This window comes from Microcebus murinus, chromosome 1 (assembly GCF_040939455.1).
Source record: "Microcebus murinus isolate Inina chromosome 1, M.murinus_Inina_mat1.0, whole genome shotgun sequence".
Taxonomy (NCBI): Eukaryota; Metazoa; Chordata; class Mammalia; order Primates; family Cheirogaleidae; genus Microcebus; species Microcebus murinus.
Window position 1 is genome coordinate 114717265 of NC_134104.1, and position 15886 is coordinate 114733150.

At 34.4% G+C, this 15886-nt stretch overlaps 1 protein-coding gene across 3 annotated transcripts in view; it reads left to right on the plus strand.

Annotated features, from left to right (window-relative positions):
- Nucleotides 1-15886, plus strand: part of ATR (ATR checkpoint kinase) — a 103255-nt gene that overhangs the window by 46952 nt on the left and 40417 nt on the right. For all 3 annotated transcript variants that reach the window (XM_012762368.3, XM_012762370.2, XM_076004934.1), the window contains 5 exons: nt 2794-2909; nt 6942-7062; nt 9921-10058; nt 12287-12497; nt 15299-15477. In XM_012762368.3, coding sequence (XP_012617822.2) covers nt 2794-2909; nt 6942-7062; nt 9921-10058; nt 12287-12497; nt 15299-15477 — 765 coding nt within the window. The remainder of the gene's footprint in view (nt 1-2793; nt 2910-6941; nt 7063-9920; nt 10059-12286; nt 12498-15298; nt 15478-15886) is intronic.

A 15886-nucleotide genomic window follows, 5' to 3' on the forward strand; every position in this document is an offset into this window, starting at 1 on the left:
TATGGCTAAAATAAACAAGTACATACCTTATTTTAAAATACGTTATTGCAAAAAATTGCTGATGATCCTGAGCCTTCAGCAAGTGATAATCTTTTTGCTGGTGGAATGTCTTGCCTCAATGTTGATGGCTGCTGACTAATCAGGTTGGTAGTTGCTGAAGGTTAGGGTTGCTGTGGCAATTTCTTAATATAAAACAACAACAAAGTTTTTTTGGTTTTTTTTTTTTTTTTGGTTTTTTTGAGACAGAGTCTCATTTTGTTGCCCAGGCTAGAGTGAGTGCGTTGGTGTCATCTTAGTTCACAGCAACCTCAAACTCCTGGGCTCAAGCAATCCTGCTGCCTCAGCCTCCCGAGTAGCTGGGACTATAGGCATGCGCCACCATGCCCGGCTAATTTTTTCTATATATATTAGTTGGCCAATTAATTTCTTTCTATTTATAGTAGAGATGGGGTCTCGCTCTTGCTCAGGCTGGTTTCGAACTCCTGACCTCAAGCAATCTGCCTGCCTCGGCCTCCCAGAGTGCTAGGATTACAGGCATGAGCCACCACGCCCGACCAACAACAAAGTTTTCTGTGTCAATCAACTCTTCCTTTCACAAAAGATTTCTCTGTAACGTTCAGTGCTGTTTGATAGCATTTTACCCACGGTAGAACTTCTTTCCAAATTATAGTCAGTACTCTCAAACCCAGCTAATTCTTAATCAATTAAGATTATGTAATATTCTAATTCCTTTCTTGTCATTTCAACATTTTCATCTTTAGGGTAGATTCCATCTCATGAAACCACTTTCTTTGCTCATCCATAAAAAGCAGCAACTCCTCATCTATTCAAGTTTGATCATGAGAGGGCAGCAGGCAGTCACATCTTTAGGCTCTACTTCTAGTTCTAGTTCTTTTTCTATTTCTACCATGTATGCAGTTACTTTCTTCACTGAAATCTTGAACCACTCAGAGTCATTCATGAGAGTTAGAATCAACTTCTTCCAAATTCTTGCTAAAATTGAAATTTTGACTTTCTCCCATGAATTATAAATGTTCTTAATAGTATCCAGAATGGTGAATCTTTTTTCAGAAGGTTTTCTATTTGCTTTGCCCAGATCCATCTGAGGAATCAGTCACTATGGCAGCTTGGGCCTTATGAAATGTATTTCCTAAATAATAAGACCTGAAAGTCAAAATTATTCCTTCATTCATGGGCTGCAGAATGGACATTATATTAGCAAGCGTGAAAACAGCCTTAATCTCTTTGTACATCTCCATCCGGGCTCTTGAGTGACCAGGTGCATTGTCAGTGAGCAGTAATTTTGTTGTTGTTGTTGTTGTTTTTGAGGATTAAACACACCCTTAAGAGATTTTATTAGATCATATATCTTCACATTTTTACTTAAAAGCATAGAGCAGAAATATTTTGAATGCAATCTTGTATTATGAGCAGTAGGGCTCAACAGTGGGCTTAAAATATTCAGTAAACCATGCTACAAAGAGATGTGCTGTCATCCAGGCTTTGTTGTTCCATTTATAGAGCACAGGCAGAGTAAATGTATTGTAATTCTTAACCACCTTAGAATTTTCAGAATAGTAAATGAACATTGGCTTCAACTTAAAGTTACCAGCTGCATTAGCCCCCAGCAAAAGAATCAGCCTGTCCTTTGAAGCTTTGAAGCCTCCTCTATAGCTATAAAAGTCCTAGATGGCATCTTCTTCCAACAGAAGGCTGTTTGATTTACATTGAAAATCTGTTAGAGTAGCTACTTTCATCAGTGGTTTTAGCTGGATCTTTTGGAAAACTTGCTTCAGCTTCTGTATCAGCACTTGCTGTTTCACCTTGGACTTTTATGTTATGGAGACAGCTTCTTAATTTAAACTTCATGAACCAACCTCTTCTAACTTTAAACTTTTCTTCTGGAACTTCTTTACCTTTCTCAGCTCTCATGGAAATGAAGAAATATTAGGACTTAACTCTAGATTAGGCTTTAGTTTAAGGGAATGTGTGGCTAGTTTGATCTTCTATCCAGACCACTAAAACTTGTCTCCATCTCAGCAAGAAGGCCGTTTCAATTTCTACCATTGATATGTGTTCACTGGAGTAGCACTTTTACTATAATTTCCTTCAAGAACTTTTCCTTTGCATTCACACTTGACTAACTGTTTGGCATTAGAGGCCTTTTTGCCTATCTCAGCTTTCGATATGCCTTCCTCACTGAGCTTAATTTTCTAGCATTTGATTTATAATGAGGGACATGTGACTCTTCCTTTCACTTGAACACTTAGAGGCCCTTGTAGGGTTATTATTTGGCCTCATTTCAAAATTGTTGTGTCTCAGAATAGGAAGCCCTGAGGAGATAGGGAATGGCTGGTCAGTGGAACAGTCAGAACACACACAACATTTATCGATTAAGTTCTCTGTTTTATGGGTGTGACTTGTGAAGCCCTAAACAATTACAAAGGTAACTCAAAGATCACTGACCACAGATCACCATACAATAATAAAGTTTGGTACAATAATAAAGTTTGAAGTATCATGAGAATTACCAAAAGGTGACACAGAGGTACAAAGTAAGCATATGCTGTTAGAAAAATGGCACCAATAGACTTGCTACACATAGGGTTGCCAAAACCTTTAATTTGTAAAACAAAAAAAAAACAGTATCTGTGAAGCACAGTAAAGCGAAGTACAATAAAACAAGTTATGGCTGTATTTTTATAACTATAATATGTAGAACATTCATGAATATAAAGATAAAGGTTTATCTGCTTCACTGTGGACTTACAAATGTAAAATATGTATTTGTAGGAGTTACTTTCTATTTATGACTGTAGAGAGATGGAGACCGACGGCCCAGGTCATCAATTGTGGAAGAGATTTCCTGAGCATGTTCGGGAAATACTAGAACCTCATCTAAATACTAGGTATGAGGGCTCATTTAAATTATTTTCGTAAAATTATGTTTAACTTTATTTTTGATAAAGTTTTTTAACAATAAAAATATCTTTACTATCTTCTTGTATGTATTTTTCACTTTGATTTATAATTATAATCTTGTCAAAATGAGAAGTACAATCTGCTCATTGGGTTAAATTCTGCAATTTTAAGTATTTAGACAAATTCACTGAAGTTAAAAGGATTGAAATGTTTTAAATTCAACTACTTTGAAAGAGTCTCCTTTAAGTTGAATATGAGTTTAAACTTTTGATAAGTATAACTATAATTAATATAGACATTTAGAGTTTAAATCTTGTCCAGAAGCCTTTAGTAACCCCAATTAATACATTAACGGCCATGTGAGTTGTATTTAACTCACACTTGTTTTGAGCCTCGGATCTTGTGAAGCATATGTAACTCACAGGTCTCTTTCCCTTGAGAGCCACATGCTATGCAGGAAACTCATGCTGCCCTGTTGTAGCATACATGCTATGTAATGGGTGGCCCCCTGGGCAAAACCCTGCAGTTGGTTCATGAAAATCTTACTTGTTGATGTTCTTATTGTTACAATTAATATTGACAATTTAATTGCATATAACTCATGCACAGAAAATAATAAAAAATAACAAATTTTTCATTAAATTAGAAAGGATCATTTTGTTTTCAAAATTTTTATTCTATTTTCATAATAAAACACTGTGACCCCAAGGAAAAAATTTTTTTTCTAATGTGGCAGTCAATGTGTTAAAGATTTTCATTGCTCCCAACTTCTCTTCATGAATATGTTTTTACCCTCTACTTTTGAAAAAGTATTTTCTAATCTTTTTTCAATTTAAATAACTTTGTTAGGATTGATTAAATGTGCAAGGATGACACAAATTCATGAAGCATTTTATATTTTTAAAAATCCATAAAATTATAAATTATTATTAGAAACTATAATTTTCAGTACTCTAGGTCACATGCTTATTAGATACATGACCTTGGAAAAATTGCTTCTTTGAGCAAAGTGCTTGAATTATACTAAAATACTATATAAAAGCCCTGAGGTGTGTATATTTATTTGGTAGATAATTTTTTATATTTATAAACCTTTTGAACATTTCTTATGACTAGCATCATTAAAGATGTGATTTATTAATATCAAGTTAAAGTCTAAAATTAAAATTTGGGTTTTATTTCTTGAGGACTCCATATTTCTCCCATTTATTCTATATTTTATATAGATATTTAAGAATTTCTGTAACCTACTAGAAAGTTTATGGCCTTTGGAGTTGCATAGACCTAGGTTTGAATCTTAGCTCTGCATTTGTTAAATCTGAAGTCTAGAGCAAGTTATTTAACATTTCCAAGTCTCAATTTTTTAATCTTGAAAACATGGATAATTTTACCTATTTTGTATAATCATTATTAGTAATAAAGGAGATAATATTAAAAAGTACCTAGCAGAGTACCTGACATTTAGTTCACGCTCAATAATCATTCATTCCTAACTTGTTGAATAAATTCCTTGAATTTTGGGAGGAATTTGTGGGGGGTTGGCTGTTGTCTACTTCATAAGAATTATAAGCCCAACATTTGTAATTGAATTAAATATTTCATAAGAAACCAATATTTTCTGCCTGCTTGTTATTCTTTCATAAGAATCAACTTTTAAGTGGCCATTTACAAGAGTAATCTTATCAAAGCAATGAGAATTCTCTTCCTCCTCCTCTTCTCCTTCTTCTTCTGATGGGGTCTCACTCTGAGATGGGGGTCTCACTCTGTTACCCAGTCTGGAGTATAGTGGCTCAGTCATTCCTCACTGTAACCTCAAACTCCTGAGTCCAAGTGATTGATTCTCCCAGAATAATTTTAAAAGATTTTTTTATTCTTTTAGTGATGGGATTTTTTTTTTTTTTTTTTTTTGAGACAGTCTCACTCTGTTGCCCAGGCTAGAGTGCTGTGGTGTCAGCCTCGCTCACAGCAACCTCAAAATCCTGGGCTCAAGCAATCCTTCTGCCTCAGCCTCCCAAGTAGCTGGAAATACAGGCATGTACCACCATGCCCAGCTAATTTTTTTTTCTCTATATTTTTAGTTGGCCAATTACGTTCTATTTTTAGTAGAGACAGGGTCTCAGTCTTGCTCAGGCTGGTTTTGAACTCCTGACCTTGAGCGATCTGCCTGCCTCATCCTCCCAGAGTGCTATGATTATAGGCGTGAGCCACCATACCTGGCCTAATTGAGCTGTTTATATGCAATCACTAAACCTGGATTGAAGGATGGATATATTTGGGATATTTAATTTTTATAACCAGAACAACTACAATTCAAAATCACTGTAGAAATAACTTTAGTAGAAAAACATCACTATGAGACTAGGCAGAACCTGGCCTATCTGTAATATTTTCTAACTAAGTTTACTAACTTAGTTTCTAAGTTAACTTTTCTAACTAAGTTTACTACAAAACTTGATAAAATCATCTAAAGAGTTATACTCTTGATGATTAAAAATAAGGATTTAGATTTTTTTTCTGATTTAGTGGGATGGTTAACTGAGAGTTTGTTGGATTTTTTCAACTTTTAGAAACTTGAAATACAGTGAATTATATGTTTGCTAAAGACCTTGAAAACAGAGCATTTATTATGTTTGTCATTTCCTAAATTTCCACTGATGATTCAAAAGGAACTCATGCCCCTCAAGTAATCCTACACACATGTAGTTGTAAGATGAGAACTATTTAAACATGTTTAAATGGTAATGCTGAGGAGCAAATGAAAAGGGTCATGTTGAAGTAATGTAAAGGAAAAGTGATTATTGATATAATAAGACCCCATGGAGCACCCAGAATGGGAGAGCCATGGTCCTGATGGGGAATTAGACCTAAAGGGAGTGAGATCTTCTTTTTTGGTAAGAAAGAAAGGTAAAATAATGGATGGAACCCAGCTACGTTTATAGGTTTGATTGTGGGAAACAATAGTTTCTTTTTTTCTCTATAAAGTATGAGGTATAGGAGATGAGATCATTAACTGAAAGTGGTTAGGGAGTTGGAATAGGTATTTTAAGAATAGTGGTGATGGCCAGGCGCAGTGGCTCACGCCTGTAATCCTAGCACTCTGGGAGGCCTAGGCGGGTGGATTGCTCGAGGTCAGGAGTTTGAAACAAGCCTGAGCAAGAGTGAGACCCCGTCTCTACTATAAACAGAAAGAAATTAATTGGTAAAGAAAGGAGGGTATTATAGAAGAGTTTATCAGGGTCAAGGAACAGAAGATCTCATCAAGAGAGAGCAGGTGTGTTGAAGTAACTGTGTGAAAGAACTGGAAATGTAGGAAACCCTGGGCATAGAATAAGATGTCTAAATTGTTGATTTTGGAGATGAAGAAATTCTTTGTATTAGCAAAGGAACCCTAACCATTGAGAAGAAAGTCGCAGAGAAGTTTTGAGTTTGATTAAGTACTCCAGCCAGACATTGAAGTCACGTAGGATGATAGTACGACTTGGGAAAGAAAGAAAACACTGGGCAATGTTCTAAAGTTATCAATGAGTTTGGTAATAAACGAGTTTGTTAGATGCCCAAAATGAGGAGTAGAAAATAGTATACCTGGGTGGCTTGAACTTCAAAGGAACAGGTTTTTCTTACACAAGAATGGAGTTGGAAGGATCTGAGGAAGAGGAGACAGACTCAAATCCTTAGAAGTGTGTGGGATATGCAAGAATGACCTCTCTCTCCACCCTTAAGAACAATACTAGACAAATGGTTATCTGTAACCAGATTTCAGTAAAGGCAAGGCAGTACTGTGGTAGTCGGTGAAGAAGTTGATAGAATTTCTTTCTTCCTTCCTTTTTTTCTTAAGAAACAGGGTCAGTCTTGCTTTGTTGCCCAGGCTGAAGTGCGGTGGTACGATCATAGCTCATTTTAGCCTTGAACTCCTAGGCTCATGTGATCCTCCTACCTTAGCCTCCCTAATTTCTTGTACTTTCTTTACTAAAATTCTACTTACTATATATTTTTTAATAAAAAAATTTTCAAAATTACAGATATAAGAGTTCTCAGAAGTCAACAGATTGGTCTGGAGTAAAGAAGCCAATTTACTTAAGTGAATTAGGTAATAACTTTGCAGAATGGTCAGCATCTTGGGCAGGTTATCTTATAACAAAGGTAAGAAACCCTGTTCAGAATTTGTTAACTGAACAGAAATTCTAAAGGAAACCAGAACATCTATCTGAATGCGTAGCACACACAATAGGCATTGAAATATTTGTGCTCATGATGATAGAAATTTTTAAGAAAATGTTTACTAATAGTAATAATTTCTTTGTTACTAATAGTTTCTAGGTGAAGAAGTAATTGCTTTATGAAAAAAATTACCTTGATTTTAATGTGTTTGTAAAATGTCTATTACACTATGTTCATTTTATATTGTAAAATAATATTGTTTAAAAGGATGTAAATACTTGATATTTTTAAGCATTTATATTTTAGGCAACATTATAGGTTAAATAAAGGACATTTTATTATTTAATTTACATTTTCATTATTACCATCATGATAAAGTTATATTCATTGGCCATTTGGGTTACCTTTTCTTTTTGGAGACAGAATCTCTCTTGCTCTGTCATCCCTTGTAGAGTGTAGTAGCATTATCACAGCTCACTGCAAACTCTGATACAGAGTTTTTTACAAAAGATATATTATCTTTTAATGGCACTTCTAAAAGAACATGCATCATATGAACTTTCTCTAAAATAAAAATAAAGATATTTTAAAATGAAATTTCATGGAAAAACAGAGGCATATTCCTGATGTTTCTCTATCGTGAGATTTTTACATGCCTGACAGACCAAAAAGTACTCTATTTCCAAGAAAATGTTTAAAGCATATTTAAAATTACAACTTTTGTTTTTCATGTTTCTATTGATTAATATTTTAAAATATCATAATAATTTTTAGCTAGTAATTTCAAGAAATTTTTCTCTCATTTTCTTATGAACACACAGAAAATATAATGTGTGAAATGTAAAATACTGGTGAATTAGGTTATTAGGTATGAAATGTCCGATTTCCTTAAATATTGAGTTTGACAGTTGATATCTCTGACATTTCACTTTGCCAGTTCTTGTTTTGTTTTTATTGGGAAGGTACATCCTCAGTCTCGCAAATACATGGTTTGGCTTGTCATTATCTTTCAAAATTTTTTTAGAGCAATTTTTTTGAAACCTTAGATAAGTCGAAAATTTGTGTTATTTTCTAATGTGGGTTTCATCATGGAACCAGTGATGCACAGAGAGCTTCAAATATCAACAAAGTGTTTGGGAAGGTTGTGGCTAATGAACACACAGTATGCCAGTGGTTTAAGAAGTTCTGATATGGTGGTTTTTTGGTTTTTTTGGGTTTTTTTTTTTTGAGACAGAGTTTTGCTTTGTTGCGCAGGCTAGAGTGAGTGCCCTGGCGTCAGCCTAGCTCACAGCAACCTCAAACTCCTTGGCGCAAGCAATCCTCCTGCCTCAGCCTCCTGAGTAGCTAGGACTTCAGGCATGTGCCACCATGCCCGTCTAATGTTTTCTATATATATATATTAGTTGGCCAATTAATTTCTTTTCTATTTATAGTAGAGATGGGGTCTCGCTCTTGCTCAGGCTTGTTTCAAACTCCTGACCTCGAGCAATCCGCCCGCCTCGGCCTCCCAGAGAGCTAGGATTACAGGCGTGAGCCACCGCGCCTGGCCTGATCTGGTGATTTTTAATCAGCCACATGGGCAGCCTGAGACCAAGATGGATAAGGATGAGCTGAAAGCTGTAGTGAGAGCAAATGTAGGTCAACCTATATGTGGAATTAGCAGCAAGATTTGACATTACTATTCCAACAGTTTTGGACTATTTGAAACAAATCAACAAGGTAAAGAACCTGGATAGAGGTACCACATGAATTAAATGAATGTCAGAAGAGAAATCCTCTCGAAGCTCACCTTTCTTTGCTGTCATGACATAAAGGTGAAACATTTCTATACTGTATTGTTAAGTTTGATGAAAAAATGCATTCTTTTTGATAATCACAAGCATTTGGCACTATGGTTGGATAAAGATGAAGTGCTGAAACACAGACCAAAACTGAATGTTCATCAAAAGCTAATGGTATCTTTTTGGTGGTCCAGCACTGGTATTAATATTATCCACTACAGCTTCATGAAACCTGGTCAGTCCATTACAGGTGATGTCTATTGCAACCAATTGGATGAAATGATCAGGATGCTTGTGATTAAGCAGCTGAGATTGGGCAATAGAGAAAGGCCAATCCTTTTACAAGAGAATGCTCAATCACATGTTATACAAACAAGGCTGTTCAAAGTACAGAGGCTGGACTTAGAAACTCTCTGTCATCCATCACGTTCATCAGATCATGCACCAACTGACGACTGCTTATTCAATGCTTTGAACCACTTCTTGCAAGGAACAATATTCAGTTCTCAAAAAGCTGTGGAAAACTTTTGTGATTTCATTACCACTCACCAGGCTTCTTCACTGGTGGCATGAACAAGCTACCATTAAGATGGCAAAACTCTGTCGATAGTTTAGGCACATACTTTGATTAGTTGTACTGCTTCTTGTTTGAGATAAAATAAACTAAATTCTTGAATCAAAATCAGACATTTCATATTTAATGACCTAATAACTACTTCCAGCTCTGGAATCTTTCATTTAGGTATATATTTTTTTTTTTTTTGGTTTTGTTAAGTGAAGGTTTTGTATTTGGAGAAAAAACTTTAAAAATTTATGAGTTCTGTAATGTTAATAATGTTAGTAAATAAAAGGTTATGTAATTCCAATAAAATGTAACTTTAACCCAAGTAATTTAATAAAAAGTTTAATTTAACTTTAAGAAATTAATTTTAAAATTTTAAAACACTTCAAAAAGTACTCTGTCATGATAAAGTATCACACATGTTACTTTTTGACATTTAATCAGTAGGAAAAAATATACAAAACTACTTACTATCCCCAAACCATTTGGATTTACAGGTTCGGCATGATCTTGCCAGTAAAATCTTCACGTGCTGTAGCATTATGATGAAGCATGATTTCAAGGTGACGATCTATCTTCTTCCACATATTTTAGTGTATGTCTTGTTGGGTTGTAATCAAGAAGATCAACAGGAGGTAAGAGAAATCATTTTATTTGGTCTCTGAACATGTGAAACTTATTTTCTCCAATGTAATTAGTATTAGAAAGGCTACATATTAGTAGGAAATGTATAACTATGGTATGTTCATGTATAGATCAAAAAGCAAAAAATCTTTTTAATACTTTTATTTATCAAAGAATTATGTAATGCTTATTGTAGATAATTAGAAAGTATATATTATAAATGCTCAAATATATGTAGAACATTAAGAGAGAGATACATAAGAAACCATTTGTTTGCATATGGTGATTTGGGGGGAGGGAGAAGAAAAAAACAGAAACTGTTGATAGTGGTTTTTTCCTTGGGAATGATACTATGGATTAGGGTAAGGAAGGGGGAATATTTTGCTTTTAATTTTATAATATTTTTTAGAGTTTGATTTTTTAAACCACATACAAATAATACTTTTCTTTGTTAAAAAAAAAACACCAAAAAATAGATTATTTAAGGCTGGGTGCAGTGGCTCACGCCTTTAGTCCCAGCTACTCAGGAAGCTCAGGCAGGAGGATCACTTGAGCCCACGAGTTTGAGGTTGCAGTGTGCTATGACAATGCCACTGTACTCTACCCCAGGCAACAGAATGAAACCCTGTCTCAAAAAATATATATTATTTTTAATAGCATAAGTACCATCTCCCTCTGGTCTTAAGGTAAAAATACAAAATATACAAATAAATCAAAGTGTACCCTTTGAGTACCATTCCTGATCTTATATCCCCAGAAGGTCATCACTATTATTAATGTGATGTACACTTTTTCCTTTTTTTTTTTGATGGCGATATCCTCTTGTAGGTATTATTCTGCAACTTGCTTGGTTTTGGTATGTTTGTTTACCAGTATGTAGAGAGTTATCCTTTCTTTAAGTACTGCATAATATAATCCTTCTATTGTACATTTGTTCCATAGTTTAACTATTGCCATAATAATGATTATTTAGTTTTCAATTCTTTGCAATTCATGGCAATGCATACTTATGAAAGTGTTTGTGTATAGATGTCTAGGATAAATACTAAAAAGCAGAACTGTTAGGTAATATGATACAGGCATTTAAGATTTTGTTAGAGAGTGCAAAATTGCCCTGATTTATAGTCCTACTACCAGTTAGTGAATGTGTCCATTTTTCACACATTTGCCAATGCCAATACTTGATATTTTTAAGCATTTACATTTTATGCAATATAATATGTTAAATAAAGGACATTTTACTATTTAATTTACATTTTCATTATTACTATAATAGTAAGGTTATGTTCATTAGCCATTTGGGTTACTTTTTAAAAATTTTTTTAGAGACAGAATCTTGCTCTGTCAGCCCTGGTAGACTGCAGTGGCATGATCATAGCTCACTGCAACCTCAAACTCCTGGGCTCGAGCAATCCTCCTGCCTCAGCCTCCTGAATAACCGGGACTACAGCCATGCACTACCACGCCTGGCTAATTTTTTCTGTTTTTGGTAGAGGCAGGGTCTCGCTCTTGCTCAGGCTGGTCTCAAACTCCTGATCTCAAGCTATCCTCCTGCCTTAGCCTCCAAGAGTGCTAGGATTAGAGGTGTGATCCACTGCACCCAGCCTTGAGTTACTTTTATGTGGAATGTCTGTTTATATTCTTCGCCTTTTTGGTGTGTGTATCCTTTTAATCAATTGGTATATTCTGGCTATCTATTTGTTGCCAGCCATATTTTGCAAAAATTTTTCTTAGTGGTTTATCTTTAAGCTTTGTTTGTACCTTTTGCCATGCAGAAATTTTAAATGCAAATGCCAAATTTATGAATCTTTTAACGATTATGAATTTTAGCTTTTTATGTGATCCCTTCTCTTATCCAATGTCATAAACATATTTTCTTATATTTTTTCTTTTAATCCTTCTATTTTTACATTTAGTTGTTCAGTTACTCTGAAATTAAGTTTTGCAGATAGTGTAAGATATTACTCAAGATTTTTTATGACTGGTTATTATTCTTGAATAATCTAGAATTTAAAAAATATTTATTTTTATATTTTCTTTAGTGACTCTTCGTCAGATTTTCTTTTTAGAGTAACATTTGATTGGGTTTAATTATAGATCAGAAAGCTAATTCATTATCAATCAATCCTGTTTCCTTTTCTTCTGAAAATTATTGCCTTAGAATGCTTAGTCTTATGTATCATATAGTAGTAAAGTGGTTATACAGACACATAATTACCTATAAAATGAGTTCTCTTAGGTTTATGCAGAAATTATGGCAGTTCTAAAGCACGATGATCAGCATACCATAAGTACCCAAGACAGTGCATCTGATCTGTGTCAACTCAGTACACAGACTGTGTTCTCCATGCTTGACCATCTCACACAATGGGCAAGGCACAAATTTCAGGCACTGAAGGCTGAGAAATTTCCACAGAGCAAATCAAACAGAGATAAGGTAGACTCAATGGGTAAGTTATAACTTCTGGGTTGTTTTTAATTCTTTTTACTATTTACCAATTAGCTCCTTTTTGTATCAATTCTATAATTTAAGCATTAATTTAAAAAAAACCTTTTTTGTATGTTTTTTAAATGAGTAATAGTGTGGGCTTTTCACACTGTTCACTGCAGTGAATGTATAGTCATAAGACCTCTCTCTTCTTACTCTCAACTTGGACAAGACATATATCTAATTTTTCTTTGTATAAAATGGGGTTAATATTATCTCCATTAGAAATTGTTATATTAAATGAGATCATGCATATATAAATTATAAAGTGTGAAATAAGTGAGATGTTGTTAATATTGTTATTAACCTACCCTTCCCTGTTAACTCATTTACTCCATGTCCCCTCAGTATATTGTGTGTGTGTCTGTGTGTATGTGTAGTCTAAATGTCTTTTTTCACTTGTAAAATATTCTTTGCAATCTTTTTCACATTTAACTTTTAAATTTCTAAAGAGATTTTGATTTCATTTATTTCATGGCCTATAGAGGAGCTATTCTTTTCCCCCTGTCTCTGGTAGTGTTTGATATCTAGCAGGCTCTCCAGATATACTGACTATATGTTACTACACTACACACTGCTATACCTACTATTGTGCTAGTTTTATATGTGCTATTACAGCTTCCACTAATATGACTAAAAGAAGAATCTTATTAGAGTGAGCAATGACACCTGCTAACTTGCTCCTATGAGACAAGCATTTGGTGAAAAGAATTATATTCATCACACACTAATGGATACTCTTACTGTCTTTGAACCTTTTTTTTCATCGTTACAGTAAGAAGGATTATAATATCCTTGTTTCTTTATACCTCGGCCATTCTCACAGACATAACATGTTTTTACCCCTAGGCTTTGAGACTAATTGAAAAAATTGACTGTCTAAACAATCCTTAAAGAAGCTTTCATTTACACAGTTCTCAATTTGTGAGCATCTCCCTCTGTTGTCCATATACCTGCGAAGGCACATACATTTCTGTTGTTAAGCACAATAGTTTATTTTTCTAAAATTTTCTGGATTTGCAAATAATTACCTCTTTAGGAGAATTTTTTCCTCTGGAATATGGCCAATAATATATTTTCCATTAATTTAACAATTAAATGTTTATTCCTATTTCTGCATGTGAAAATGGTAGTGTAGAACTAAACACTATGTTGTCACCATTTTCACTAACACTGCAATTAAATTTCTAGCTTCTAAGAATTACATTTGTAATAGTTCAGAAATATAATAACTTTAACATTTCTCATAATTTGAAATTATCTACAAATTTTGATGGAAATAAGGAACTTATTTTAAATATAATGTTCTTTAAATATACTATCTTGATTATTTAAATTTTAAAGAAATTTATTTCTGTCTTGTTTTCTACATGCTTTTATGAATCATTATTAAAATATAAAAGTTTTAAATAAGAATTCATAAGCTAGACTGTCCTCATTTAGAAGTTTTCAATGTATGTGTATTCATAGACTCTTTTTTTTTTTTTTTGAGACAGAGTCTCACTTTATTGTCCAGGCTAGAGTGAGTGCCGTGGCATCAGCCTAGCTCACAGCAACCTCAAACTCCTGGGCTCAAGTAATCCTACTGCCTCAGCCTCCCAAGTAGCTGGGACTACAGGCATGTGCCACCATGCCCAGCTAATTTTTTATATATATATATATATATATATATATATATCAGTTGGCCAATTAATTTCTTTCTATTTATAGTAGAGACAGGGTCTGGCTCTTGCTCAGGCTGGTTTTGAACTCCTGACCTCGAGCAGTCCGCCCGCCTCGGCCTCCCAGAGAGCTAGGATTACAGGCATGAGCCACCGTGCCCGGCCATTCATAGATTCTTGAAAAATTATCTAAAGTACTTGTGTTTTTACTTTGAAGGCACTTCCATTTCCATTGTAAGACATAAATTGAAAACCTCTCTACGTGTGTTGTATAGCAACATAAGAAAAGATAGGTTGATACCAAAGAATTCTAAACTTTAAAATAAAAAAGGCTATTTCCGTAGTTCTACTATTTCTGTACTAAGTAGCTACATTATATCAGTAATGTCATCAATAAAAACTCATCTTGTGGCCAGGTGCAGTGGCTCACACCTGTAATCTTAGCACTCTGGGAGGCCGAGACAGGAAGATCCCTTAAAGTCAGGAGTTTGAAACCAGCCTGAGCAAGAGCAAGACCCTGTCTCTACTATAAAATAGAAAGAAATTAATTGGCCAACTAATATATATAGAAAAAAATTAGCCGGGCATGGTGGCACGTGCCTGTACTCCCAGCTACTTGGGAGGCTGAGGAAGTAGGATTGCTTGAGCCCAGGAGTTTGAGGTTGCTGTAAGCTAGCCTGACGTCATGGCACTCACTCTAGCCTGGGCAACAAAGCGAGACTCTGTCTCAAAAAAAAAACAAAACAAACTCGTATCTTTTGTATCATCTTTATATCTTTTCAACATTTAATAATAGATTTACATTTAATCCTCACAACAACATTCTAAGGAAGGCAAGACAGGTACTAATATTTCCCTTTTATGGATAAAGAAACAGGAGCTCAATAAATTCCATGACTGTCCAAAGTAAAGTAAGTAATAATGGTAGAGCTGGAGCAAGACCCTCTGAGCAATCATTGTTATTAGTTATATCCTAAATATGATATCCTAATACATTTAGATTAATTTATTTAGTGAAGTAAATTAAACTTAAATATTTAAAATTTCAAAAATTTCATCTTATAATTCTTTAATTACTCCGTGTTTTTTTTTTATATTCTAGTATCTACTGTGGATTATGAAGACTATCAAAGTGTAACTCGTTTTCTAGACCTCATACCTCAGGATACTCTGGCAGTAGCTTCCTTTCGCTCCAGAGCATACACACGAGCTGTAATGCACTTTGAATCATTTATTACAGAAAAGAAGCAAAATATTCAAGAACATCTTGGATTTTTACAGGTTTGAAATTAATCTAATGAATTTAATAATGAAAATTAATATTGTCAGTCTTTTGTGGTTATGTTCATTTTATTGAGTGTTTAAGATAAGATGCTATGCTAGGCACTGGGTATTTGTACACATAAGTCATCCTCTATACGAGGTCAATGGGAGATACAAGTGGGTGAACTAGAGGTCAAGAGTGGCTTCTGAGATGATATCTTAAAGAATGAGTGATAGTTAGGGAGGTAAGACATTCTAAGCAGAGACATCCCTCTGGAGTTGGGAAAGAACAAGGTATATGCTAAAGAGTTTTGGAATGGCAAAAGAAAGAGAGATTTGGACAGAGGAAAGATCACAAATCATAGAGGACCTTTTAAGTTGCTCAAGCTTCTTAGAGGATGTGAAGTAGGAAAGTGTTACAGTCATA